Genomic DNA, 24,665 nt, shown 5'->3' on the forward strand with positions numbered 1-24,665 from the left:
GCAGTCGAGAGGCTGGCTACCGTACGGAGTAAATAGCTAGGAACAGTGGGCAGGAGAGCCAGGGAACTGTCCAGTAGTGGCAGAGACGACGATGACAGACGTCCCTGGCCTGGACCAAGACAAGCAAAAAGCGAAGGGAAAGAAAGATGTTGTTGTGCTTCTGTTGATCTTCCGTCATTGATCGATTGTCGGTGGCAACGTGATGGCTGACTCAGCTGTCACGTTTTTTTACTCGTTTACTTTTTTTTTTTTTTTTTGATATGCGTATTCGTATTCATATACATATATTATTGCAGACCAATCTCTTTGCTACCAGTTTATATTGAGTCCTATATACACCCTTAACATATCCTACATTCAAGACTCTCCTGGATCTTCCAGTGCATCCTGAGAAGCCTCCTGAACGTCCTCAGATCCAGCGTCCGCGCTGTCACCATGCTGCACTGGTTCCTCGGAGCTACAATTCGAGTCCTTTAGAGTCCCTCCTTTTCTTTGAGGGATCACCTGCATGAATGCCTCCCCCCAGTCCCCTAATTCCAGCCACCTGAGCATAATCTCTACTACATGGTTAGTCGCCAACACCTGGCGCGACGTCATCTGAATGTAGTCCCCAATGGGTAGCTTCGCCGTTTTGATACCCTTTTCCACCGCCCGCTTGTAGCATATCCCCTTGTGCCGGTTCTTATCGACTAGCCCACCGATAATGTAGGTACTGTACGGCTTCAATTCCGTCAGGGTGTGCGGGCTCTCGCTGCTGAGATAGACGACCTCCCCATCCTTGGGCGTTACGTCCATCTTGTCAGCAAAAATCCCCGCCAATTCACCCCCTTCTGGTCCCTTCATCCATTCCCGGGCCTGCTCGGCAGCATAAACAAAATCTTCCCCCAAGAAGCGCACACCCTTCCAATTCTCATGGGTCTTCCTCATAACCGTCTCGTACCGCTCCTTCAACAGCTTATCGAACGAGGATATCACCAGGTGCGAGCGATATGGAGTTCGGGAGTTGTCAGAGTAGCAGCGTGCGAGCTGCTGGGAGAGGGAAATCCGTTCTTTTTCGTTCATCAGCTCGTCAAACCCACAGTCCATGACCAGCGTAAGAGGAAGCAGAGTCGTGTTTCGAAACCGGTGTCGCGTGGATTCTCTCTCTTTCCTCAATCTTTCCACCGCCTCCGGTCCCTCCTTTTTCGCCTCATCCCATTCTTTCCGTATTCGGTCCTTCTTCTCCTGGGCCTTCTCTTTCCGCCGAATCTTACGTAGATCCCGCTGGGCCTCCCACTGCTCCTGTCGGCGGAGCTTCTTCAGTTGATTCTTCGACATTTTGGGAACAGATTCATTCGCATTAACCGGAAGCTTCTGTCTGTCATCTGCATCAGACTCGTGGCCTTTAGTTGTTGGGGTGGCATCATTGTCTGGAGTACATCCCACGGCACCGGTCATCACAGACTCCGACTCATCCTGAGCATCCTTATCATTTCCTAATCTCGGGAGCTTCCTCGGCCGTTCTTCGCCGTCCATGATGCTGAATCGATCAATAGTTAAATGAATCAGTAGTCAATTAGTTAGTCGTTGAAGGCTGCACGCACATTGGAAAAGCTGCGCAGACTCTCGCCCAGCCAATGGGAGTCACCGCAGCCCGCATTACCAAAATGGGTCTGTACACGTGACCGTCGGATGAAGTTCGTCGCGTCGGCCGATCTTGCCTGCGATCCTACCCCGACTTCGATTAAAGGCTGCTCGCTGTGTCCGTCAGTCGTCAACATGCCTCAGGATATGCCCCCAACGGGGGGCTACGGGCCGGTTCAGTATAAGGTTCGACTCTCTCCCACATGTCTGCTTTCTATCAATCGCTTCGATCAATCGAAGACCCTTGTTTCTCCGAGCTGGCCCGGTCAATCGAATGGTGGCTAACCTCTACCATAGCGAAACGTCCCTGCCCGTGGTTTCCGCCCCTTCTACTACCTCGTCGGTATGCACATGGTCATGGCATATGGCTTTTACAAGCTCTTCCACGGTATCCGTGAACAAAAGTACGTGACATGGTCAGAGAGATCAAGATTCCCTCGCTTCCTCAATCCGATAAAAATGGCTCAGGAACTAGCTAATATGGGTGCAGTGAACTCGCCCGTGAGAAAATCTGGGGCCGTCTCCATCTGGTCCCTCTCCTTCAAGCCGAAGAAGACCGTGATCAGGTCCGTCGTCACTTCGCCGACAAGGCTCGCGAGAAGGAAATGTTCGGTTCGGAGAGCAAGGTCTACCACAGTGATCGGTAACTTCTTCCTTTTCAATATAGAGAACCGAAACATGTACTAACTGTCGAGTGGTACAGCTTCATCCGCCCTACTTTCGCCTACACACCGTCCAGGGTCACTCAATAAGCGATTGGAGATATGACGTGCTGAGGTTCGTTTTCGTTATCTTAGAGTCTTCTGTTAACTTCCCGATGAGCGGTGCCTTACTTTTATGATGTACAAGTGAAGTATTCTGGAGCGGCAGTGGTTGTGGTTCGCTGTGAAACGGGAGAGGTACCAGGGAAGTATGTCTGTTGTAGGAACAGAAAACTGTATGATGTAGATATACCGTTTGGAGCAGAATCACTCGTCCCACAATATGTGTTTTACGTTGTTTCATGCGTTTCTCTCGTAAGTTGGACTATATTATAAACTGATGTATACATTCGGTCAAATTGCCGAAAGCAGCAGGGCTATACTCTCTCGTTCCTAAATATAATTCCATTATCGTATTTCTATAGTCTTTTATGCTCATTGCAATGCCAAACAAAAGAAAGAAACAAAAATAGAGTAACCGCGAAGATCGCAAAACGGGGGACCCAACCCACTATACTATACAACTGAGGAAATGGATTGGTGGCCCATATCTACTCGAATAGATATAATCAGAAACAAGGGAGAAGAGACAAGACTGCTTTAACCAAACATGTCCGCAACTCCCGATAGGTCGGGCCCATCGTTGATATCAACCTTGAGCTTTTGCTGGCCCTCCATCTCGGAACTCATATATCTCTCTTGTAAGACACTTCGGGCCTTTCGCCGTTCTTCCCGGCTGCCGAGAATCTTACCTTGCTCCGCGATACTCACACCCCTCACCCCCTCTAGAAGATCCAGAATCAGGGCCCGTTGCTGGCGTGCCGCCGTAGTCCGCGACAGAGCGGCTTCCGCATTGGCAACTCGCTGCTCGTCCATACCGGGAAGGCTGAGGATCACGGCTCGCGCTGTAGGACTGCTCGACCCGTAAAGGACCCAGATGGATGCGATCAGCTGGGCCAGGTCTTTCTGCATATCAACAAAATAAGGCTCATGCACGGATGTAATGCAAGCTTTAAGGACTTCGGAACATATAAATTCGCGAATCGTCAGGGTAGTGGGAGACTGGTTAGGGGGAGCGAAGTCCTGAAGAATGGACCGGATAACCCGGGTGATGATGCTGCAGCATCGGGTATCACGCATCCGAAGAGCGTGGGTACAGAAAAGCATCACGGGCTCAAATATCTCTGGTGAAGATAGAACGAAATGTCGTATTGAGTCAGATAGCGCCGGCGGTTGCTGTGGAGCACTTGGATCTGCCGGTTCTTCATCAGGGTCTCCATGGTATGTTAGTCTTCAAAGGGCGGCTAAGATGATGTTGATATCACTCACCTCCTCGTTGCGGGTCAAGGAGACTTGCTACCATGATGACCGCGGAGTATGTCAACTGACGAAGAATACTCTCTGATTTCATCTCATCAGTCAAATCGCCATCGGCGACGCCCTCTTTCCGCTGTTCGATGACGTCCCATTCTGTGGTGACCTTCCTATCGATATTTGTGAACAGTGTTGCTAGCATCGGAGGCAAAAATTGACCTCTGAACTTAACAGGACAGTCATCAATCAAACACCTTGAAATATTCAGAAGGACGGAAAATTGGTGAGATGAGAGATACGACGAGTCCTTGAAGAGGGCCTGGGAAAGAGGCCCCGGAAGTTCCGCGAAACCATAGAAGTGCTCTCTCAGCCTACTCATGCTGAACAACATTGAGTAGCAGGACTCACGGACTGCTCTAATCTTGCCTCTAACCGAGGATGCGAACCCCTCGAGTGATGCTCGGGAGGATGTGATTTTAGCATAAAATTCATCTCGGCTACCCGTGGATATTCCAGCCTGCCAGAATCTATCGGTCAATATGCGCTCGACAACGACTTTCATGTCATCAGTCAGGCCGTTCCAGTTGGCCGGGTTATGGAAAGCGTGCGCGTTACTGTTCCACGACTTAGTTCAAACCCCGCTATTTTGTTGCAGATTTCCTTACCTGACAAGCTGTAACAAGGTTGGTAGTATCACTGGGATAATTTCGTGCCAGACACCGCATGCAAGTTCGTACGCCGGTTCGTTCTTTTTTAGCTTCTCCGTGGAAACAGCCAACATAGTTTTGGTGCCTCGCAGAGGCAGTTGCTAATGCCAAGTCAATATTTAATCCAGAATCTGAAATCGTGACCACCTCTAATTACCTGGAACTTCCTTGTCATCTCCTCTTGGACAAGTCTTCCCTCGTTATCTAAAGGTACCGATGTCCAGTCTTCCAGTTTCTGTGCCTGCCGTGCCTGCATATAAGGTCCCACAGGTTGCAACCCTAACATGGCACAGAACCCTTCAAAGGACGAGCTCAACTGTCGGAGTTCCTCTTCCTGCCAAGCTTGCTTTATAGGTTCCACAAAAGACGACAACCGGGACTGGCGTATATGGGGTTCCACGTTATTCGCACGTTGCCTGGTGGAAATAGCATAAGAACAGAGCTATGATATATGGACGAAGGTTGCATAGTACATACATAATGATGAGAAGAATCGAAGTGAGCTCCATCTGCAATTTGTCATCTACACGGTTCGCCAGGCTAATCTCTTTGATCTTAGGCTCAAGCAGGTCGTAGAAGGTCTGCAGCTACAGGTCAGTATTATAGAATTTTGCAAGTATCCAGCCAGACGTACGGAAAAGTAGTCCGCATAGCGCATCGCAAGCCGCCGAAGTTCATGGCTGGCAAGCCCATGAAGTTCCTTCACGGCCTCCGAGTATGTGGCAAACTCGGGTTGGTCAGGGAGACGTGTCATAAGGATATATTCGAGAACCTTCAAGGAAAAGCTGGGGGTCTTGTCAAGGGCTTTCGAAGAAACGTCAACAATGAGTTTGATGACGCGTTGCTTCAATATAGGGTCCTGTATCAAAATGTGAGCAGTCGAGGGTAGATCACCGTCACCGAGCCATGAAATCTAACCTCGAAATCCCTCTGCATTAATTTAAAAGCCCACGTTTCTAAGACGTTCTCTAGTTCGTTTCTCTTTAGCTCCTGGTCAATCAATCAGCCATATATGCATCAACCCGTTTTAAGCATACATACATCTTGCTGCGGCATCTTCCCATGTGCCGCTAGCCATTTATTATATCCTTTCAGCGTAGCCTCCACGACCGCAAATTGCGTGTCGGCACGCATGAGAGGAAGCGAACTTTTCGAGAAAGATTTGACTGGTTCCTCTTATTAGTTTATAAGCTCGTGCAGGACTCATGAGACCTGGACTCACCGCTAAAAGGCTCAACTCCACTGTAAAGGTTGTCCAAATTGACATCCACACCTGATAGGATATGCGGAATAGCCTCCTCGGGCCTTTTGTGAACAGTCGTCTCTATAATAGATGAGCAATACCGGCGATAATTGCCCACGAAAGCATGTCTCTCGGGGACCGTGTCGATATCCTCCACAAGGAACACTACTGTAGGGTCGTCGGAATCCGTGGGGAGAGACTCCCAGCGGACCAGCCGCTGGGTACATATTTCTAGTAGCGCAGGAATCAAACTCGTGACCAATTCGGTGTTTCCAATCCTATCAGAAGCTAATAGTTTGGACCACACATGGAGAACAGGTATAGAAACCGTTAAGCTTTGATGTCGAATGACATTTAACATAAGGTGGAAAAAGAATAGGAGGTTCATGCTATGAGTGCTTTCTAAAGAAAATCCCTTCTCATCGAGGAACCCTGCAAGATAGGACACCATCTTTACGTGGTGGTTAGCAGCTGTTTAAATATCCAATAACATTGTCTGCCCCTCCATACCTCGGAGATCTTCTTGGAGATCATGTATCTTGTATCGTCAATATCATCGGGTCCCACCACCGACCATTCGTATAATTTTTGCAGGACATTCAGGTAGTCTGTTTCATACATTACATGTACAAGTGGTTGGAATCCAGCCACGTCAATATTGGATCTGCTATACAAGGCGTGCAAAGCTTCCACAGCGGCCTTTGCGAAGAGTTCAGCTCGTGGTACCACTATCGAAGAACCAGACGGGGCGTCTTACCAGCAATACTTGTTCGTCGTGGCAAGTAAAAGCCCTCGCTATCGTTGGGACACAGTTTGAGGAGATAATGGCTTTGGGAATCGCCCATACCAAGACTGACTTTAGCGTCGCCAATGCTTTGAGAGCGGCGTCCTTCGCCTGCTTCGAGTTTTGAAGGTTCTCGATACAATATTGGAGGAATTCGCTGATCCGGGTAAGCCAGGAGTCCGAGCCATACCGCAGTTCGACGTGATGATCTCGCTTCGGATAGATTTCTTCAAAAACTGACATGGGGGTAAAGATCTCGACCAGGGCTCTGTTGAGATCCGTCCCTCGCAGAGAAGAGACGGTATCCTCCCGGTAGAAGATGTCCTCGGACAGTGTCTCCAGAATGGAGAGAACCAGCTCCTTGTGCACGAGACCCCCCTCCCAGAACCGATATAGAGTCTGGTCCATCTCGATCCAGTCCAGCCCCCAGCTTCTCTTCGCGACCTCCGCCCATAGCTGGGGGATTTTGTTGCGAATATATGGGGGATCTTCCGATCGAGTCGACTCTGCCAGTTTGAGAACCAGATCTCTCAGCACAGCCACCTGTTCAGAGACAGTAAAGGAAGTGTGCCGCAAGACATGATCCAGAAGGGTCAGGCCAAAATAGCGGACCAAGGGACTATTATCCGCCCCGGATGCCAGTGCAAAGCCATTACGAGCCGCCGACTTGCTTTCCTTCTGCGATTCCACAAAGGACAAGGCCTCTCTGCGTAGCTCATTCGTGGATGAGGGGTTGTGGATAAGCTCCAACGCCTGAACAAGGTCGCCCATGCGTCCCGCAGACAAATCCTCCTCAGCCGCCATGCTTTCCACTGGGCCAAAAAGATCCCCAATTCGTGGGTGGATTCTATGTAAAATAATGGGAAGTAGATAAATTATTGATTACCTCAGATTCTTCTCCTGCCGTGGTTGCACCGTTATTCTCATAGTCCAGGCTGTGTGCAAAGCCCTTTGGTCTTTCCCCCTGTTCTTGCTTTCTCTTCTTCTTCTTCTTCTGTAGTGTTTTAATATTTAGTTTTTTTTTTCTGTCTTTTTTTCCCTCGTTTTCCCTTTTTAACAAAGACAAAGGGTGAACCGTGGGGGGCCAACCCGAGTCACACCGGTCAGCACAGCCTGTCCGATATGTGCCCGAAGGCTCGACGTTCTTAGGAAAAATTGCTTCTTTCTAGTGGCGCAGGGGGAGAGGCACGATGAGAGTCTAAGGCCTCACGTGTCCTGCTGAACTGGGGCCTAGAAGATCTTTGTTGGAGATGCTAGGAAGAAGAAGGCTGTCGATATTAGTTCGTCGTCAGACTCGATAAGGCCGCAGATCAACAGTCGAAATTCTGGCGGATTTTCCACACTTGCCAATGACCACCCTGACCGCCTCTGTCACCGCCTTGTAGACTCTCCGCCTTTGACAGTCACGTGGATTCGATAGCATCTACTGCATGTTTTGATTCTACATTTATCCATGTAGTACCTAGTTCTTTTAAACTCAATCATGCAAAAAGAGAGAAAGACTTCAAAACAGAGTCTGCGAGGTGAATAAATCCCAAAATGCGTTAAAATATCCTTGACAAATCATGCATTACTACATCGCAGTACATCCCCCGCTCCGGCATTGCTCGAGGTAGGTCACATCGTCGGCAGAAGCCCCATTGCTCAATCCGCCGGGTTTGCGTTTGACTCCTTCTATCTTGATATTCTGGTCACCCTTGGGGTGCCACCAACGAAGCCGCTGGACTCGGACAGAGTTAATATCTGCAGAGTCAATGGCCCATTCCCCACTGCTGACCGAAACTACCACATGGGTGCCGGGGAAGTGGAAGTCAGGAAGATAAATCTCCGTCGGACGGTCGTCTCGTACGAATGTTTCCTTACCCACCAGCGACATGGTGAACGTGCAATTGCGCAGATCGAAACCGTGTTTGGTGACGAGGCCATTGGTCACAATCGGGCTGGGTCGTATGTAGGCTTCCGCTGCACGGAAACCAACGTTATCCTTCAGTAACTGGGAGTGCTCTGTTGATATAGAAGGTGATCGTAGCGCGTCCTTCAAATTCCCAGGGCCAACGTGTGATGTTTCGATGTTTCTCTGACTCTCTGAATATGCCGGCGAATGAGGGTCAAACTGCAATTCACCCCCAAGCACCAAATGCTTCCCATTTGGCAGCTCGGAATCATCAAGAGAGAAAATTGATAAGTCCTCGCCATTCCAGTTGTCGCCCCATTCATGATTGTTCTGAATAGTGCGTTAGTCAACCGTGTAATGGGAAATTCAGCCACTTAATGGACAAATGCTTTCTTACCTGAGTAGTGTAGAGCCATAGAGTATAGCCATTAGCGGTGCTGCCTTCAAGGGCAAAATGATTCGCATCCATAGCTCTGATCTGGCTGCTGTAGTCTCCAGTCTTGTATGCATATTTGTCATCCATATCATAGGGGATTCCGATCTCGGTAAAGACTACAGGATGATCTCCCATATACCTCAGACTCTCCTCCCTAAGGTACTTCAATTGATCACGCAAGCAATTCCGGATTGCAGTCTCCCCGATTCTTACAGCAAAAGCAGGTGTGAGATATTTACCGCGAAGCACGCCGATCACGTCAACGTTGTATAAGCGGTTCCTGTCGCAATTAGCGGCATCCCCGAAAATGGAGGATTAACTCCCTACCAATGCTTTGTTAACAGAGTGAGGCCATCATAGTAATGTACCGCATGGACCATGTTAGGGTCATCATCAAAAGTGCCCTTCAGATCAGGGGGGATTTCCATAACGGGAGGTTGACACAGCATGATGGACTCCGGCCACACGCTCCGGATGGCATCCCTGTATGCCCTATAGTGCTCCAAGAAGTATGAGTTGGTAAATTTATCGTAGTTCAGTGGTTCGCCAGTTTTAGGATGATTAGCAAAGTAATCTTTCCGCAGCAGCAGGTCCGACGTGATGTCCCAGACCCCATGCTGGGCCCATAGGCATTCACCCAATTTCCATCCAGGATCTCTAACCCAGCCATATTTGCTATCAGCATGACTCGCCGGTAGCCATGCGGATACGCCCTCCGGGTCCACAAGCACTCGTCCCGTCTGACGAGGGCCGAAGCCTCCAAAAATCCACGTTGCTTCCTCACAGGCTCGGCCGGAGCCTGTCAACATTGCCTGGAAGGCAGTGGGAGATGTGCCTAACTGCAGTTGTTGTTCCGCTGGAATTACCGATATATCCTGAAGGCCAATAAGCCCCCTATGAGGCTCGTTCATACTTTCCCATCCAATGATCACCTCGTGCTCAAGATCGCCAGCTTCGCGAATCTTTTGTGCGAAGTGTTTGCATGCAGCAATAAAGTGGTCCTGGAGATAGTCTTGGATGTTGACGCCGTCCAGGATCGCTTTGGGAGCAAAGTCTCGCCCTCCCCAGAACAGTGTGAACATTGTCTGGCAGACAAGACGGGTATAATTTGTACTCCAGATCATCTTCGGAAACTCCGCCGGGTTATCGTAGGTGTTTTGGACCAAGGCAGCCTCTGTTTTCTTGAATGCTCTAGGATTAAGACCTGCCGCATACAACGTCCAGCCTGGCGCTCCGGATCCTCCGGATAGTCTTGACCACTACGAACGCTTATTAACGTGATGGCAGCTACTTTGGAGGGACTCGCAAGCATACCACATCCTGATGGGGATCCATAAACACATAGAACTGATATTGTTTGGCGACACGGAGCACTTCAATCGTAAACGCAATCCACTCGTCATCATACTTTCCAGGACCTGCATGTTCGATCGCTTCCCAAGTGAAAATATACCTTATGGTATTGTATCCCCATTTTCGGAGTCGCCCAAAATGTGTATGTGCCTCATCGAGCGCGAAAGGTCGGCCGATGAATGAAATATTATCGGTATCGAAAAAATTATCCAATACGTACGATGGAAGATCGGGATTCTTCGGGTACTTGGCTTCACCCGCGACATTAATTCCCCTCAGTGTGATCTCTCGATCCTGGGGATCCTTGAAGGTGTTCCCGTCGATGCGAAGTCGAAAGGAACCCATAACTAATTAACAATCTGGAGACTGGTCCAGGTTGCTGGTACGGAGATCCGGAAAGGGCATCAGAGACGGAAATTGTCTCTGTGAGGTTGGCACTGTGCCTTAGTGCTGGAGAGTTAGCATATTCATTGCATCCAGGAGAATGACAGATCCACCTTCCGGCAACTAACGACGTCCTGCGCCAAGAAGTTTCATAGAGTCATTAAGATGCCGCTGAGAGTAACGTAGGTAGGGACTCTGTCCGATAGTCAGTCGCCTGCACCAGTTTATTTCGTTGGCACTTTCCCACTGCAAGGAACAGGCAGGCCAGACTGACGGTCGGGGAAGGAGGGAAGCTCAGAAGAGGCGAGGCGTACAAGCGGCCACCAGATCGACCTCTGACGTACCGCTTCCCCACAAACCGCACCATATTTCCGTTTGCTCAAAGTCTAGCAGGGTTATCCGTGTCTTTCTGTTTTCCAAACTAGGACCTAGAACAAGGTCATGCTGCCATTTGGTTAGAATGTCCAACAAAGCAGCTCTCAAGGCAGTGCGAGTAGCGCTGGACTCGAAAGATTTCGAGCTGGCGGCCGAGCAAGCTAAAGCGCTGGTGCAACAAGAACCTCAAAATTACCATGCGTGTGTGATATCTACATCCCGAATCTCCGAGTATACATCCAAGCTAACTTGAATCCTCCCATTAGAAACGTCTTTCTGGGCCTTGCGCTGGACAAGTGTAATAACAGCAATGACGCAGAAAAGGCCTACCATGCGGCCACACGCATAAAACAGAGAGATAAAACAGCATGGCAAGGGCTTGTCAACTTATATGAAAAACAGGGCAATCATAAGCTCGATTCGTACCGTGAAGCTGTCATCAATCTCGGGCACATATTTGCGGAAGCGTATGCCAGTATCTCGCTCTATTCTATTATAATACTACAAAGAATCGCGCCTCGCTGATCATTCTTTTAGAGACGACAAGCATCGCTGCCAAGATGTCGTGGATAAATATATAAGCTTCGCAAAAAAGTACGGAACTCGCTCCCAATATAGAAACGCGATCGAGCTACACCTCCCATCAAGCCCGCTCTATGACTTCCTTGAGGGCCGTATTCCGCATCCTTCGCATACGTATCTTCGTCTCATTGAGATGACCGAGGCAGACGAGAAAGAATTTATAAACCGAGAGATAGGCGAGCGACGTACACGACTAGGGGCTAGGGTCGACCAAGTTACGCTGGAAGTTAAAAAGGAAGCTTTTAAACGGAGCGAACTGGAGCCGCTTTATCGTGGAATCATGGACTGGTCTCACGATGACCAGGTTCGACGTACATATGAGGAAAAACTGCTGGAACGTGCCTGCGACGTTCTTGCCGTCCTTCCCGCGAAAGAAAAGGACAGGAAGCGAAAGGAGGCATGGCAAGCCGCCCGTGACATGGTCATAATCAAGCACCCATTTGAGCTGGCCTGGAGGATCTACCTTGAATGGCAAGACATCCAAAGCTTTTCAGATTGGGACCATACTTTTCTGAGGGAGTTTATTGAGTTCTTCCCGGAACTTGGCCTTTCAAAGATCCTCAAAGGATTCTTGACCAGCAACATCTCTCCATTTCCAAAGGAGCCCAAAGAATCTAAAGAATCTAAAGAAGCGAGGGGGCCAAAGGAATCGAAAGACTCTCCTGCAACCGAACAGGGTGTCGATGGCGATGACGGCGAAGACACGGATTTAGCGGTTCAAGATAGTTTGATCCTGATGGTCGAAGGGCTTGAAATGTGTTCTTCGTCCGTTGTCGCGCATCGGATCCTGGCTGAGTTTTACCTATCTTTGGAAGAATACGAAAGTGTGATGGATGTATCACGTAAAGGGCTTCAAAACCTTCAGTCTCTAATCAACATATCTGGGATGAAGCTCAGGAACACCACTGACGCCATGAAAATAACTCTGGCAAACGCCCTGATCCATTATCAGTCACCTCGGAACCATCCTGAAGCAAAGGGCATATTTGAGGACATCTTGAGTAGAAAGCCAACATCAACGAGTTGTTTACTTGGCATCGGTCTCATTCTTAAAGTGGACGAGGACTACACGGAAGCTGTCAATTTCTTGGAGCGGGCTCTAGATCGGGATCCAACGAACACCATTATTCATGGAGAGCTGTCTTGGTGTAGAGCGCTTAATGGAGATCTCGCGTCTGGTCTCGATGGCCTTCAGGATGTACTCATAGAGCTGCAGAACACATTCTCCGAAAATAGAGAATTCAAGGCCGAAATCCTCTACCGAATAGGATACTGCCAATGGGAGATGGATCCCTCTCCATCAGCCCGCAAGGATCGCACGGGTGCCTACTCCAGTTTTCTGGCTTCAATCCAAACCAACATGAATTTTGCTCCCGCGTATACCTCTCTTGGTCTGTACTACGCAGATTATAAGAAAGACAAGACACGGGCGCGCAGGTGTTTCCACAAAGCTTTCGAATTGTCAGCATCAGAGATTGAAGCTGCAAAACGACTGGCTAAGGCGTTCGCTGACCAAAAGGAATGGGACTTGGTTGAAGCGGTATCACAACGAGTCGTCGACTCGGGCAAGGCTAAGCCGGCGCCTGGTTCGAAACGAAAAGGATACAGTTGGCCTTATGCGGCCCTAGGAACAGTTCAGATCAACAAGCAGCAGTATTCTAAGAGCATCGTCTCGTTCCAAGTGGCCCTGAGGATATCGCCAGGAGATTACCATTCATGGGTTGGTCTGGGCGAGAGCTACCACCATTCTGGGAGGTTTATTGCTGCAATAAAGGCATTCGAACATGCTCAGCAGCTGGAGGGCGCACTAAGCAGATCTGATAAGGAGCAGATTTGGTTCGCGCGATATATGCTGGCGAATGTCAAGCGGGAGCTTGGTGAATATGACGATGCCATTTCACGATATGAGGAAGTTTTAAGCTTCCGGCCGAATGAATTTGGAGTTTCCATCGCGCTACTTCAGACTCTTACAGAAAGTTCCTGGAGGAGTCTTGAGTTGGGACTTTTTAACGACTGCATCGAGTTGGCGCGTCGGGCCATATTGGTAGCGACATCGCTGGCCCTTGAACGAGTTGATATTTTCAATCTATGGAAGGGTGTGGGGGATGCCTTTTCGCTCTTTGCATACGTTAAAGCAAAGGAATGCAGGATACCGATCACGGAGGCGTTCACTTTGCTCTCCACTCAACTCGAACCGGCAGCTTTTGATATCCTTACGGATGTCGATGAAGTCGGCCAGAACTTATCATTGCTAACAGAGGAAAATAGCAAGTCTACGCTGTCGGACAAGTGCATGTACGCCTCCATTTTAGCATATAAACGTGCAATTCATGTCTCGCTACGAGATACCCATGCCCAGGCAGTTTCTTGGTACAATCTTGGCTGGGCGGAATACAGAGCCTACAAGTGCATGCAAGCCGCTTCGGAAACCAAAGGCAAGAAACCCCCACGCAGGTTTCTCAAAGCCGCAATGCGTTGCTTTAAACGAGCAATAGAGTTGGAAGCAGGCAACTCAGAGTTTTGGAATGCCCTTGGCGTGGTAACAACTGGCATGAGTCCGCGAGTAGCGCAACATGCCTTTGTGAGAAGCCTTCATCTCAACGACCGGAGTGCACAGGTTTGGACCAATCTAGGAGCACTCTACCTGATTCACAATGATATTCAGCTTGCAAATGAGGCATTTACCCGTGCGCAGTCAACGGACCCGGACTATTCTCTGGCCTGGATTGGCCAAGGTTTCCTGGCCCTTCTATTCGGAGATCCGCGGGAAGCCAGAGGACTCTTCGAGCATGCATTCGACATTTCCAGCTCATCATCGGTCTTACCGAAACAGCAATACACCCTCAGTTTGTTCGATCATTTAATAACAGACTCCTCGAATACCAATGAGATATCACAGCTTATCCAGCCGTTCTTCGCACTTCATCAACTTTCGTCTCAGAATCCGTCGGATTTGCCTTTTGTGCACCTTTCCGCTCTTCTTGCAGAAAGGATTGGCGAGATATCCGATGCCGAGACCAGCCTTAGAGCTCTCTGTTCTGCCGTCGAGGCGGAATACGAGGTGTCCGAATCAACGTCATCCCTCTCGAGATTTGCACAGGCGAACGCGGACATTGCACGTGTTCTGCTAGCACAAAACAAATTTGAGGAGGCCGCCGAGAAAGCAGAGATGGCACTCATGCTGTCCGGTGAGGAGGATGCGGAGAAGTTTGACCCTGAAACGAGCAAGAGATTGCGCCTGTCGGCACACTTAACCGCTGGCCTTGCACATTACTACATGAAATCCATGGATAGCGCCATTGACATGTTCCGCGATGCTCTTCAGGAGGCAGATAATGCACCAGAAGTCGTGTGTCTTCTTGCGCAAGTGTTGTGGGCGAAAGGCGGGTACGAGGAGCGGACTGTGGCTCGCCAGCAGTTGTTAGACTGCGTCGAAGAAAACCCGGAGCATGTTGGGGCCGTCACACTTCTAGGAGCCATTGCCCTCTTGGACGCTGACAAGGATGTCATAGAGGCCGTCGAGTCGGACCTTCAGAATATGATTACAAGGGACGATATTGAGATCCATGAGCAAACGAAGCTGATTAAGCTCCTGGCTGCGGCGTCTGCTTTGGGACTTACCGACCACTCTGGAGTCCCCGAAGACACGAGACGCATTGGCCAGGCCACTGCAGCCGTGATGAGAGCACCATACCAGCCACAGGGTTGGATGGAATTGTCTGCCGCTTCTGAGGAACCGTATACTGCGGAAATGGGTGTCAAGAGAGCCTTGCGGAGTGTCCCGCCTCGGGGTCGGTTGGACGCCGAGGATCTATCTGCTGCATTCGCACAGGCGGCCAAGGTGAGTGATGCGCTGCGAGCGATCATGGTTGCACCATGGAAGCGGCAAGGATGGGAGGAATTGAACCATGCGACGGCTACAACCACATAGTGACCAGCTACCGTGATTTTGATAGAGAGCTGCGTCTTCTAGGTCGATAACTTGGCTGCATCATGCTACATAGATCAGTTTAGAAATGAATCATGAGAAATCAACGCATATAATACATACCTTCATCGCCTGGTGATAATTACACCACTCTAGCTTCGTTGCGCCTGCTCTCCCTCCCCCGTAATCCTCGCCAATAGCCTTTCCTTTCTGCCCTCCCTCCACGTCTGATCGAGGGCTTCGATCTTTCCTCCTAATATGGTAACACATTCGGGCGTCAACAACATCAACCCACGCGCGACCGTCACATTACGCAGAAGCAGCTTCGCCCCAATCTGAAGCTTTCCTAGCGCAATGCCATTGACCGGCTTCAGCTCAATTGCTACAGCCTTCGTCCCTCCAGCGTCTTGAACAATCAATCGATGAGGGCCATCGGTATCCCCCGTTCCGTTGGGTCCAGCAGTATTGGCCGCACCACCCGAATGATCTTCACTACCTTCGCCCACGTTCACGGTCCGGATAATCTCCCGTCCTCGTATCGCTTCTCCACGCTCAACACGCTCGATCGCCTCGACTTGGCTCCACAGACTAGAACCGATATCTTCGATATCCATGACTTGGACGGGAATCGGACCCTGAATGCATCTTTCCTGCACAGTCGGATTGAAGATATCGACGGGGAGGAGGGAGGACTGCGTGTTAATCATCAGGGAGTCTCGGAAATCCGAGGCCAACAAGCGGAACAAAGCGGTTTGGGTCAAGGCGGAGAGAGGGACATTACGATGGAAGGCTGCGGACGAAGAAACGAAGGAGTTCAGCCAGGATGGGGAGACAGGGAGTGACTTGCTCTGTAATTGAGTGGCAATTTGATCCTGAAGAGAAGCCATGGGGGCCAACTAGTGACTCTTCCTTCCATCACGAGTTTGCGGAAGTGATATACCTTATAGCCTGGATTCACCGCTTACTGCATCGGTCTCTCCTTAGCTTGTCTCCAACGGACATATGGAATGTGTTCACACTCACCGTCCACATCCTCACCATGTCGACTCTGTCCTCTCCTCGTCCTTCAATCGCTTCGTCTCGGGCCCTGTCGCCTACTCCTGCTTCCTCACGCCGCCCATCACTCGACGCTCTAAACACCAATGTTGGCGGCGGTCTCAGCGCGTCGTCCACCCCTTCGACTGCACGAGCTGCCTCGCCATCGCTGCGCCCAAGACGCAACCGGGCTGCTCTTCGGGACTACTATAATTTGAAGCCAACTGCTTTGGATCCGTCTGTCGGCCCACGCTCCCCAAGCGTGCCGCGACACACCGCTGATATATCGAGCCCATCCGTAGTCTCGTCAGGCACAGAACTAGACAACCCAGACTTTGATCCGCAACGCTATGTAGACCATCTCCTAGCCACTTCGTCTCTCTCTACAATCCTAAAGGCAGAAAACACTCTCGTTGGGGATATCCGCACGCTAGACAGCGAGCGGAAGGCTCTCGTCTACGATAACTACTCGAAGCTGATCGGGGCGGTCGAAACTATCGGCAAAATGCGCCGCAGTATGGATGATCGAAGTGCCCCACTAACAATGACGAAGACCTTGGGACCGGCAATTGCATTTGTGGCGGAAACCGCAGGCGGCCTCATCCAAGAGGGAGAATTGCAGCGGCGGCAGATAAAAGAGGCCAGATCGTCGGATACCGCAGGCCGTAGGAAGCCTGAAAAGGAGACTGTCAAGTGGGTTCTATCAACACCAGGAAGGCTCGAAAAGCTCCTTGCGGGTGGGGAAAGGAAAGCGGCCGAGAAGGACTGGGACGAGATTTGCAGCCTACTGGACAAGTGGGGAGAGGTAAAAGGGGTCGCGGACATCCGAGAAGCCTGCAACAAGATCATGGAAAAGAGCGATGAAGCGTCCTGAACGTTGCGAGAATCAGTTCGGAACCAAAATTTTCCAATTCGGTGCGTGCAATGTGCCATAGATGCTCGCTAGAAGACCCCAGCGACTTCTTCCCAACCTGCACGTCGGAGAGCCGACAAGCTTTGTTCAACGTCCATTATATCTATCACCTCGCGGGTTCGATGTGGTCTTGATAGTCCCAGCTATGGTGTGGGATAAACTTCTGCGCCAAGCACTGGCAATCTAGTCCGCCGAGGGACTTGTGTACATACTATTTCCCAGGTCCAGGCTCATCCTGTCAAGTCTGACCATAATCTACCTACCAACTAAGATAGGCAGGCTCCGCTTCTGGCCGCGATCAAGGCATGGAACACCGTTAATGTCTGGATATATAAAACAACCCACGGGTGGAGCGAGCACATGTCCTACTCTTCATTACCATAAGATCAGAAATATAGTAGTTGTATGTATAAATCGAACATGACAATGAGGACAAAGCACGACTGTTTCTCAAATCTCTCGATAATCTCCAGGCAATGTGCGTACATCCTTCACGACCAAGCCAGCGCAATAAATTCGGTCAAATCATCTTTCATATCCTTAGGTCTCTCCAGCGCAGCAAAGTGTCCACCCTAGGATAATCAGCTTTCGACTCCTGAGTCAGAAAAGGACAACCTACCTTGTCATGATCTTTCCAGAAAGTGAGATCTCCCGTGATTCTCATCCAGGATCTAGGCGGGGGCATGATTTCCCGGGGAAAGGAAGAGAAACCATACGGTTTACGGATATACCACCGACGCATGTAGGCTTGAGCATCTTTAGCCATGGAAATTAGCTACTTACAGAGAAATGTCTCCTGTCAGCCATGGCACATGGTATTACTAGATATTAACTGGGATAAAAACTGTACCTCACGATAGGGGTAGATTGCCCGTGGAAACGACTCCGTCAACCAATATAGAGAGATTAACTCCAGAATGGTCTCGGTAGGAAGCGGGTCGTCTACCCAGTCGAGATATTTCTCTCCACACCTAACTCCCATGTGAGAGAGCGGAATAAATGCTACTAGGAAGGGTGCACTGCACTTACCATGCAAGCAGAGCTATCGGACTGCTGGACAGAACATGGCCAATGGTACTTGGTCTTGTAGCGTGCTCGTCTGAGTATGATCGGCCTAGCGTCAGGAAATCCTCCCGTCGACTTAGTCCACGTTTCTCGGCTTCTGTGATATCGCCTGAGTCTCCCCCGGGAGGGGATGGTATGTACTGAAAATTCACTATCGCAGGTTGTTAGAGTCGTTTCAGCCTCTTATTTAATCCGACGAGTCAAACAAACTTACAATGAACAGCTACAAGAAATTGTTAGCATGGCTCTAGATTGATAACATCAAGCGAATAGTGCTGACCTTTGCAGCTATCATGGTCCACGGCGAGTATCCGTGCGACTTTGCTTCCTATGTCACCCCCTTGTGCGACATATCCGCTCCCAAACCCTAGGTCTTCCATCAATCGATCTACCACACGTGCAACGTCCTCTGTGGAGTAGTTTCGGTCCAGAGGAGGACCGGACGAGAACGCGTACCCGGGGAGTGAGGGGACAATCAGGTGGTATGGCAACGTGTTGGGAGTAAATTCCTCCCGGAACAGCTGCAGCATTGGAAGAAACTCCAGAAAGCTCCCTAGATGATGACACCATGAGATGAGTTATTCAACATTGCAGGGGGAAATAGTCAATACCAGGCCATCCATGAAGGAGAACCACCGGGACCGCATCCCGTTTCTCCGAGAATAGGGCTACAAAATGCAGTTTGATATCTTCGATCTGCGCAGTGAACTGGGGGAAACTGTTGATACGGGCTTCACAGGCTCTCCTACAGAGGTCAGTTGACGCAAGTACTCAAAACAAACAGAGACTAATACCAGTCAAAGTCATTCAGCCATTTCTCTCGAACCGTGGTCAGCCAGTCGGAGGTGACACCAAAGCGACGATCTGTTTGGGTGTTCTCATACGTCGGTGGGGCAATCTTGGACAGTTTGAGTAGGGTCCTGAGATCGTCCAATTGATCCTGGGGAATGGAAGAAGTAAATGGTGTCGGGGCAATGGTCGCAGCGGCCGGGAGTTTACTAAAGGGCGCAGACATATTGAATCTCTCGATGCTGATCTCTGTTTCTGTAAATCTAAGAGAGGTGAAAGGATGAGAGCAATGCAGCTTTAAGAGCTCGAGGAGCCTCGAATGCTTGCGGGGTAAACATCCTCGTGAACAGTCACTGGTTGATAATCGAATGAGTCATTCAGTCCCAAACAGACAGTGACATACTCGATGGTCGGCCTGCCGCCTGGTATTCCCTATCGCCCCAGATAGACGCATCCCGAGATCCGTGGGGAATTCATTCCTGAGATGGGGGTAGATGGAAATCTCTGGCTGTGATATGGTATCGATGGATTGGAAGAGGAAGAGAGTGAGAGGGGTTCACCGCCTCCCGTGACGATTCTATTCAGATGAAGGTACATGCAGTATCTATCGACTACGACATAAACAACCCATAATTCCCCCTGGTATGGCTGAACATCCTTCATCCATCACCACGGTCTTCCTAGACCAACCCCCCAGCTGTCTGCAATTCTGTCCCAGCGCTCCCAACAGCTTCATCGTGGGGACGTATCTTCTCTCCGAGCACCAAGACGACGAGGGAAAAGCCCAGCAGTCCAAAACCGGCAGTCTACAGCTATGGAGACTTGATGAGGACAAAAACACGTTGTAAGATCCGAAGAACCAACCAACCAACTAAACCGTGACTCATTTCCTCCCCCACAGGTCGCTCATAAACCGGGTGTCACTCCCTTATGCAGTCTTTGATTTGCATTTCCATCCAACAGATCCCTCTCTCTTGGCAATCGCGACAAGCGCTGGGTCAGTTGCGCTGTTTCGTGTCTCCGGGCCAACGCCGACAGAAGTCACCCATGTGTGGACCCGGCCTGCTCACAATGACTCGTCCGTCCCGGCTCTCTTCCTCGCCTGGACTCCTCAGCACTGGCTAACTCATGACCAGACAGACGGGTTCGCAGTGACCTTCTCCGACGGTACCACGTCTGTGTTCAAGTCAGGGGAGGGGACCACCGTCGAAGAGAAATGGGGCAATGAGCTCAAGGAACTGGGCAGCTTCCCTGCCAAACAAGCCATCGAGGTGTGGTTTGTCGCGTTGGCCGCAGTACCGGATGAGTCACAGTCACAGTCATCCTTGACTCCGTTCCTTTTCACGGGGAATGATTTCGGATCGCTGCACACTCGTCGTTTTGAAACGACGACGTCAGAACGATTGGAATCAGAGCCGACAGAGCTCTTGTCCCCGGTTCTTTTAGATCATGATGATCGTGCTCGTCACCATACCGCTGGCGTCACGGCGATTCTCCCCCTGCCGATTCCTTTGGTGGGGGGTGCCCCGTGGCTGCTTACCGGAAGTTACGATGAGTATCTAAGGGTGTATCATGCCACGCGAACCGGTCAGGTTCTGGCCGAGGTGGGCCTCGGGGGTGGTGTTTGGCGATTGCAGATGCTGAGAACAGAGCATGAACCGATCGATGGAAGGGATCGGTGGACGTTCCTGGTTCTCGCCAGCTGTATGCATGCAGGAACACGAGTGGTACGAGTGACAGGCCACATAGAAGACTCCCACTCTCAGTGGGATGTTGAGGTTTTGGCCGAGTTTACGGAACATGAGAGTATGAACTACGCATCGGACGTGTGGAAACCCAATGGTGGGTACGATCTGCAAGGGCAAAAGATATCGGAGCTGCTCTGTGTATCCAGCAGTTTCTACGATCGCAGAGTATGTCTATGGCGGGCCCGGACATGAAACAAAAAAAAAAAAAAAGAGAGAGAGAGAGAGAGGGTGAGAGCAGAAGTGAGGAGAAGAAGAAAAGAGAGAAATACAACGTCTCTAGCTCATGAAACGAATTCGCTCGATAAATTCATAATGCAAAAGCGACGGTATACAGCCAAATACAACCCACCCGAGGACCAGAGAAGACAAAAAAACAGAGCAGATATCGTAGATCAATCATCCATTAGACAATCGTCTCTAGTTCTCGCGCGTAGCCGATAGCATTCTCGATGATGGTGCTACTAGCCACCAGGATATCCTTCTCAGACCGGGCAGCGGCCTCAGGCTCCACAGGGAAGTATATCCGTCCATCTCGAAGCACCCATCCCCGCTGCTGGGCGAACTCGATGACCGCACCCTCCGACTCGAGGAACAGGAGATTCTTGGCGTTAGAAATGGGGAGCGAAGGATAGGCTTTCTCGGAGCAGTCTGCAATTTCGCTACGGATGGTTCCAACCAGAACCTACCGAATCAAAAAAACGTGAGCACAGGTAATGTATATGCGAGAGGAAAGCCTGGGTAGCAGAGGGAACACTCACATTCGAAAACAAAGCAAAGTCTTCCGAAGGCACTCTTTCCGAGTTCGTCTCCCGCCACACCTTATCATAGCTGCCCTCCATCAAGTTTCTCTCCAGTTCCACTGGGTATTTGATATACGGATCATCCTCGACGCTGTATCCCTTCAAGCTCGCCTCCTCCACCAGACCCTCCAAGACCGTGTGGAAACTGGTGCTGTCACCCATGCTCAACAAGAGCAGCATATACAGTCCCGTGATCTTGCTGCGCTGACTGGTCTTGAAATCCACCTTTCCGGAGGTTGTGCTGTCCCTTTCAAGGTCGTAGAATGGCTGTAGCTGTTGGTAGTATCGCGTAAAAGTCGGTGCGTCGGTTTGCCGGATCGATGCCAGAGCGCCCAGCTCCAGGATCTCACGCGCGAGGGCAATCAGCTCGGGTGGCGTCGACGGGGTAGGAATCAGAGCATTCTGCAGCAAGAGTGTTCGCTTCGCGCGACTCATAAGCGTACTCGCCGCATCGAGTTGTTTCTGGTTGAGAGCATTCTGGAGCTCTGAGAGGAGAGACCGGAGGTCGGCCATAATAGCGGTGACTGAGGGTCGGAAGGAAGGTGCGAGAAGACAGTCTAATTAAGCACCGAGCGGATAATCCAGCGCTAGAGGACAGGAGGTGACGAGAATGAACATAAAAGACAAGGGAGGTGGATGAGTTGGTGTTGAGTTCGCCGTCCGTTGGCGTTGCCGGCAGCTTCCAAGAGCTTCGCCAGTCTGCCACGTGACGCATATGCTGCCCACCCAGCGGGCATCGGATTGCTGCCAGTGTCAACTACGTCTTGTTTACTGGGGATGCCCATATACTGGGAGAATATTCATTACAAATTCACTATCAAAATAAAAAATAACTAGTAAAATTGTACAGGCATATAAAAGGGAACAGTTATCCCAATCAATACCGATCACTTCCCCCAATGCACATTGCAAGCTTATTACCTTCTTACACCAAGCACATTTCTCATAGGTCAGAAAGACTTCGCAACTTTCTCAAGAGTGTTGTAAAAGGGGGTCCCAAGGCCTGTGACGGGATCCCATCCCGTCGTCGCATTCCAACTAGCATAGGGAACACGCGGCCCAGGGCCACTGTCACATCCTAACGAACCTCCGTCGACAATGTCAGTGAACCCGGTCTGGTTGAGAGAGTAGAGCCAAGGGTTCAGGAATCCCAACCGCGGCTTATCTTCCTCCAGTCGGGCTGCATTCAGCCGGGAGATAATGGCTGCGAAGACCGGTGCCGAGGCGCTGGAAATGGATGGTCAGCTCATGCTTCATACCTATGGCCCATCACGCAGTCAACACATACCTAGTACCGCCTACCTTCCCCATGGAGCCATGATCTACCACCAAAAAATTGAAGGATTGGGCAGCGACATCAGGAATGCCTCTTCCATCGCGATTGTATAGTCCATCCCATCTCCCTCCCAGTTGGTCGAGGTAGCCGCTAACGCTTGCGTCTTGATATGAGGGACGTGAAAAGCGTTCCGAGAAGCCCCCTCCAGAGAAACTGATCGCTACCTCGGGATCTACACCGTATGTGCCCCCGACAGACGTAACAAATGGACACGATGCCGGAAATATTGGCTGGAATCTTGTTCGATGTGTTCCGTCGTTGGTCAAGCACGACGCTCCCACGCCGAAGTCGCCGCTACTAAAAATCACGGAGACGCCACGCGCCCCTAACTGAGCAAACAAGTTACAAGTGGCATTCGAGTATTCGTAGGGAACAGTCTGTTCGTCTTCGCCATACGAGGTCGTAAGAACGGCGGGAAGCTCCTCGTCTGGTAGATCGAGAAGGTAGTGTAGCTGTTCCAAATACGGCTCGTTGGTCGACTCAGTATCATTCGACTCGCCTTCCTCAGGAACGGCTGGTCCCCGACCCCCTGTGGTATAGTATGTTGCGAGCGCATTGTATGCCAAAGACACGGCGTATTGCACGTCCAAACTTGCCTCGGTGCTAGACCGCGAAGAATTCTGTAGGTTGAGACCGCCATTAATCGAAACCACATCAAAATCGGCGTCGGTTATGTTTGGGGCATAAGTACGCATGAACTCATGGAAGTCTCCGTAACGCGCGTATTGGTCTAGGAAACCGGAAATTCCCAGTCGGTTCCGGGGGTCGGGCTTTGCATTGGTATCATAGATCCCGTATAGTTCACGAAGGCAGTCAGGAGTGACCGTCGTGGAGCAATTGGCAGCCAGCTCTTCGAAGGTGGCAGGCAGCGGCTTAAACTGCATCCTTCCGGTCTGCGGTGCCAGTCCCCCAAACCGAGTTGTTGGCTGAATCATTTGAACGAAAGGATGAACTTCTTGAGGGACCGAATACTCGAGAGCCCTGATCGCCGTCGCCCCGGTCTCTCCATGGTTGAAATTGAAGAATTGTGTCGTCAGCAAGCGTTCAGCCTGCGATACTGGAATCGTGAAGGCCATCCAATTTCCACGGGCTTCAAGAGATTGAGCAGGAACACCCTCCGACACAAGCCACGAAGAGACCTTGTCCGTTGCCTCATCGGATGGACGTACAAATTCCTTAATATCCTCGCGCTTCATGTGGCGCCCATAGCTGGCATGACCAGGAGTGGAGAGATCTACCACTCGTTGCTCAAACTCACCTGCCCTTTCCTGATGCAGTGCCAATTGAAATCTCATCAGCTTCGAAGGCGCTGGTGCACTACCTTTCGTCCAGCCATCCGGCGCGCCGTTTAGTCGTTCCACGACAGCATAGCCAGACTCAGCAGCCACGATGAGGCACAAGCAAGAAAGTGTGAGGGACAGAGTCCCTCCAAAAGAAGCGAAAGAGACCATCGAGGACCTACGATGCAGTATCAAGTGCATCAAAAGCAGAAGCCAAAGGCAAAGGCAGAAACCTGCGGATTTGTCACAGGCCCGCGAGTCTTTTGTAATCGCACGTGGACTGAGAACAGCCACTAGAGTTGATATGACTCTCACAGACCCTTATACGGTGGGCAGCAACATGCCAGAGGCTATCACGGGCGCAACAATGGATAT

The 24,665-nt window shown here is 50.5% G+C and overlaps 11 protein-coding genes across 11 annotated transcripts; 4 read left to right on the plus strand and 7 right to left on the minus strand.

The window, feature by feature from the left end:
* Window positions 1-357: 357 nt before the first annotated feature.
* On the minus strand, window positions 358-1,515 carry trm10 (tRNA (guanine(9)-N(1))-methyltransferase; the record flags this gene model as incomplete). Its single annotated transcript, XM_033572025.1, has 1 exon — window positions 358-1,515. One exon carries the CDS (start codon window positions 1,513-1,515, stop codon window positions 358-360), a length of 1,158 nt encoding a protein of 385 aa, XP_033425340.1.
* A 243-nt stretch (window positions 1,516-1,758) lies between these two features.
* ATNIH1004_007401 (putative NADH-ubiquinone oxidoreductase subunit GRIM-19) lies at window positions 1,759-2,375 on the plus strand (the record flags this gene model as incomplete). Its single annotated transcript, XM_033572026.1, has 4 exons — window positions 1,759-1,809; window positions 1,921-2,027; window positions 2,114-2,266; window positions 2,327-2,375. 4 exons carry the CDS (start codon window positions 1,759-1,761, stop codon window positions 2,373-2,375), a joined length of 360 nt encoding a protein of 119 aa, XP_033425341.1.
* Window positions 2,376-2,924: 549 nt separating this feature from the next.
* On the minus strand, window positions 2,925-7,176 carry ATNIH1004_007402 (karyopherin MSN5; the record flags this gene model as incomplete). The annotated part of the gene is made up of 11 exons (XM_033572027.1): window positions 2,925-3,598; window positions 3,654-4,252; window positions 4,304-4,446; window positions 4,503-4,761; window positions 4,823-4,926; window positions 4,980-5,204; window positions 5,264-5,335; window positions 5,387-5,511; window positions 5,568-6,039; window positions 6,099-6,287; window positions 6,346-7,176. 11 exons carry the CDS (start codon window positions 7,174-7,176, stop codon window positions 2,925-2,927), a joined length of 3,693 nt encoding a protein of 1,230 aa, XP_033425342.1.
* A 769-nt stretch (window positions 7,177-7,945) lies between these two features.
* On the minus strand, window positions 7,946-10,400 carry ATNIH1004_007403 (sterylglucosidase 1; the record flags this gene model as incomplete). Its single annotated transcript, XM_033572028.1, has 4 exons — window positions 7,946-8,596; window positions 8,664-8,982; window positions 9,030-9,961; window positions 10,017-10,400. The coding sequence occupies 4 exons, from the start codon at window positions 10,398-10,400 to the stop codon at window positions 7,946-7,948; spliced, it is 2,286 nt and encodes a 761-aa protein (XP_033425343.1).
* A 499-nt stretch (window positions 10,401-10,899) lies between these two features.
* Window positions 10,900-15,327, plus strand: SKI3 (SKI complex subunit tetratricopeptide repeat protein SKI3; the record flags this gene model as incomplete). Its single annotated transcript, XM_033572029.1, has 3 exons — window positions 10,900-11,015; window positions 11,081-11,281; window positions 11,352-15,327. 3 exons carry the CDS (start codon window positions 10,900-10,902, stop codon window positions 15,325-15,327), a joined length of 4,293 nt encoding a protein of 1,430 aa, XP_033425344.1.
* Window positions 15,328-15,476: 149 nt separating this feature from the next.
* ATNIH1004_007405 (OB fold domain-containing protein) lies at window positions 15,477-16,211 on the minus strand (the record flags this gene model as incomplete). The annotated part of the gene is made up of 1 exon (XM_033572030.1): window positions 15,477-16,211. The coding sequence occupies one exon, from the start codon at window positions 16,209-16,211 to the stop codon at window positions 15,477-15,479; it is 735 nt and encodes a 244-aa protein (XP_033425345.1).
* A 152-nt stretch (window positions 16,212-16,363) lies between these two features.
* ATNIH1004_007406 (COG1/VPS51 family protein) lies at window positions 16,364-17,233 on the plus strand (the record flags this gene model as incomplete). Its single annotated transcript, XM_033572031.1, has 1 exon — window positions 16,364-17,233. The coding sequence occupies one exon, from the start codon at window positions 16,364-16,366 to the stop codon at window positions 17,231-17,233; it is 870 nt and encodes a 289-aa protein (XP_033425346.1).
* A 530-nt stretch (window positions 17,234-17,763) lies between these two features.
* On the minus strand, window positions 17,764-19,352 carry ATNIH1004_007407 (epoxide hydrolase family protein; the record flags this gene model as incomplete). The annotated part of the gene is made up of 8 exons (XM_033572032.1): window positions 17,764-17,844; window positions 17,892-18,047; window positions 18,123-18,243; window positions 18,302-18,488; window positions 18,552-18,560; window positions 18,618-18,890; window positions 18,949-19,082; window positions 19,132-19,352. 8 exons carry the CDS (start codon window positions 19,350-19,352, stop codon window positions 17,764-17,766), a joined length of 1,182 nt encoding a protein of 393 aa, XP_033425347.1.
* Window positions 19,353-19,770: 418 nt separating this feature from the next.
* On the plus strand, window positions 19,771-21,066 carry ATNIH1004_007408 (uncharacterized protein; the record flags this gene model as incomplete). The annotated part of the gene is made up of 2 exons (XM_033572033.1): window positions 19,771-19,970; window positions 20,028-21,066. 2 exons carry the CDS (start codon window positions 19,771-19,773, stop codon window positions 21,064-21,066), a joined length of 1,239 nt encoding a protein of 412 aa, XP_033425348.1.
* A 211-nt stretch (window positions 21,067-21,277) lies between these two features.
* On the minus strand, window positions 21,278-22,187 carry rpnL (proteasome regulatory particle lid subunit rpnL; the record flags this gene model as incomplete). The annotated part of the gene is made up of 2 exons (XM_033572034.1): window positions 21,278-21,556; window positions 21,633-22,187. 2 exons carry the CDS (start codon window positions 22,185-22,187, stop codon window positions 21,278-21,280), a joined length of 834 nt encoding a protein of 277 aa, XP_033425349.1.
* A 437-nt stretch (window positions 22,188-22,624) lies between these two features.
* On the minus strand, window positions 22,625-24,461 carry TPP1_2 (S53 family peptidase; the record flags this gene model as incomplete). Its single annotated transcript, XM_033572035.1, has 2 exons — window positions 22,625-22,901; window positions 22,963-24,461. 2 exons carry the CDS (start codon window positions 24,459-24,461, stop codon window positions 22,625-22,627), a joined length of 1,776 nt encoding a protein of 591 aa, XP_033425350.1.
* Between the last annotated feature and the right edge of the window lie 204 nt (window positions 24,462-24,665).

The sequence above is a fragment of the Aspergillus tanneri genome (assembly GCF_003426965.1).
Source record: "Aspergillus tanneri strain NIH1004 chromosome Unknown AapTan_7_pilon_pilon_pilon, whole genome shotgun sequence".
Classification (NCBI taxonomy): domain Eukaryota; kingdom Fungi; phylum Ascomycota; class Eurotiomycetes; order Eurotiales; family Aspergillaceae; genus Aspergillus; species Aspergillus tanneri.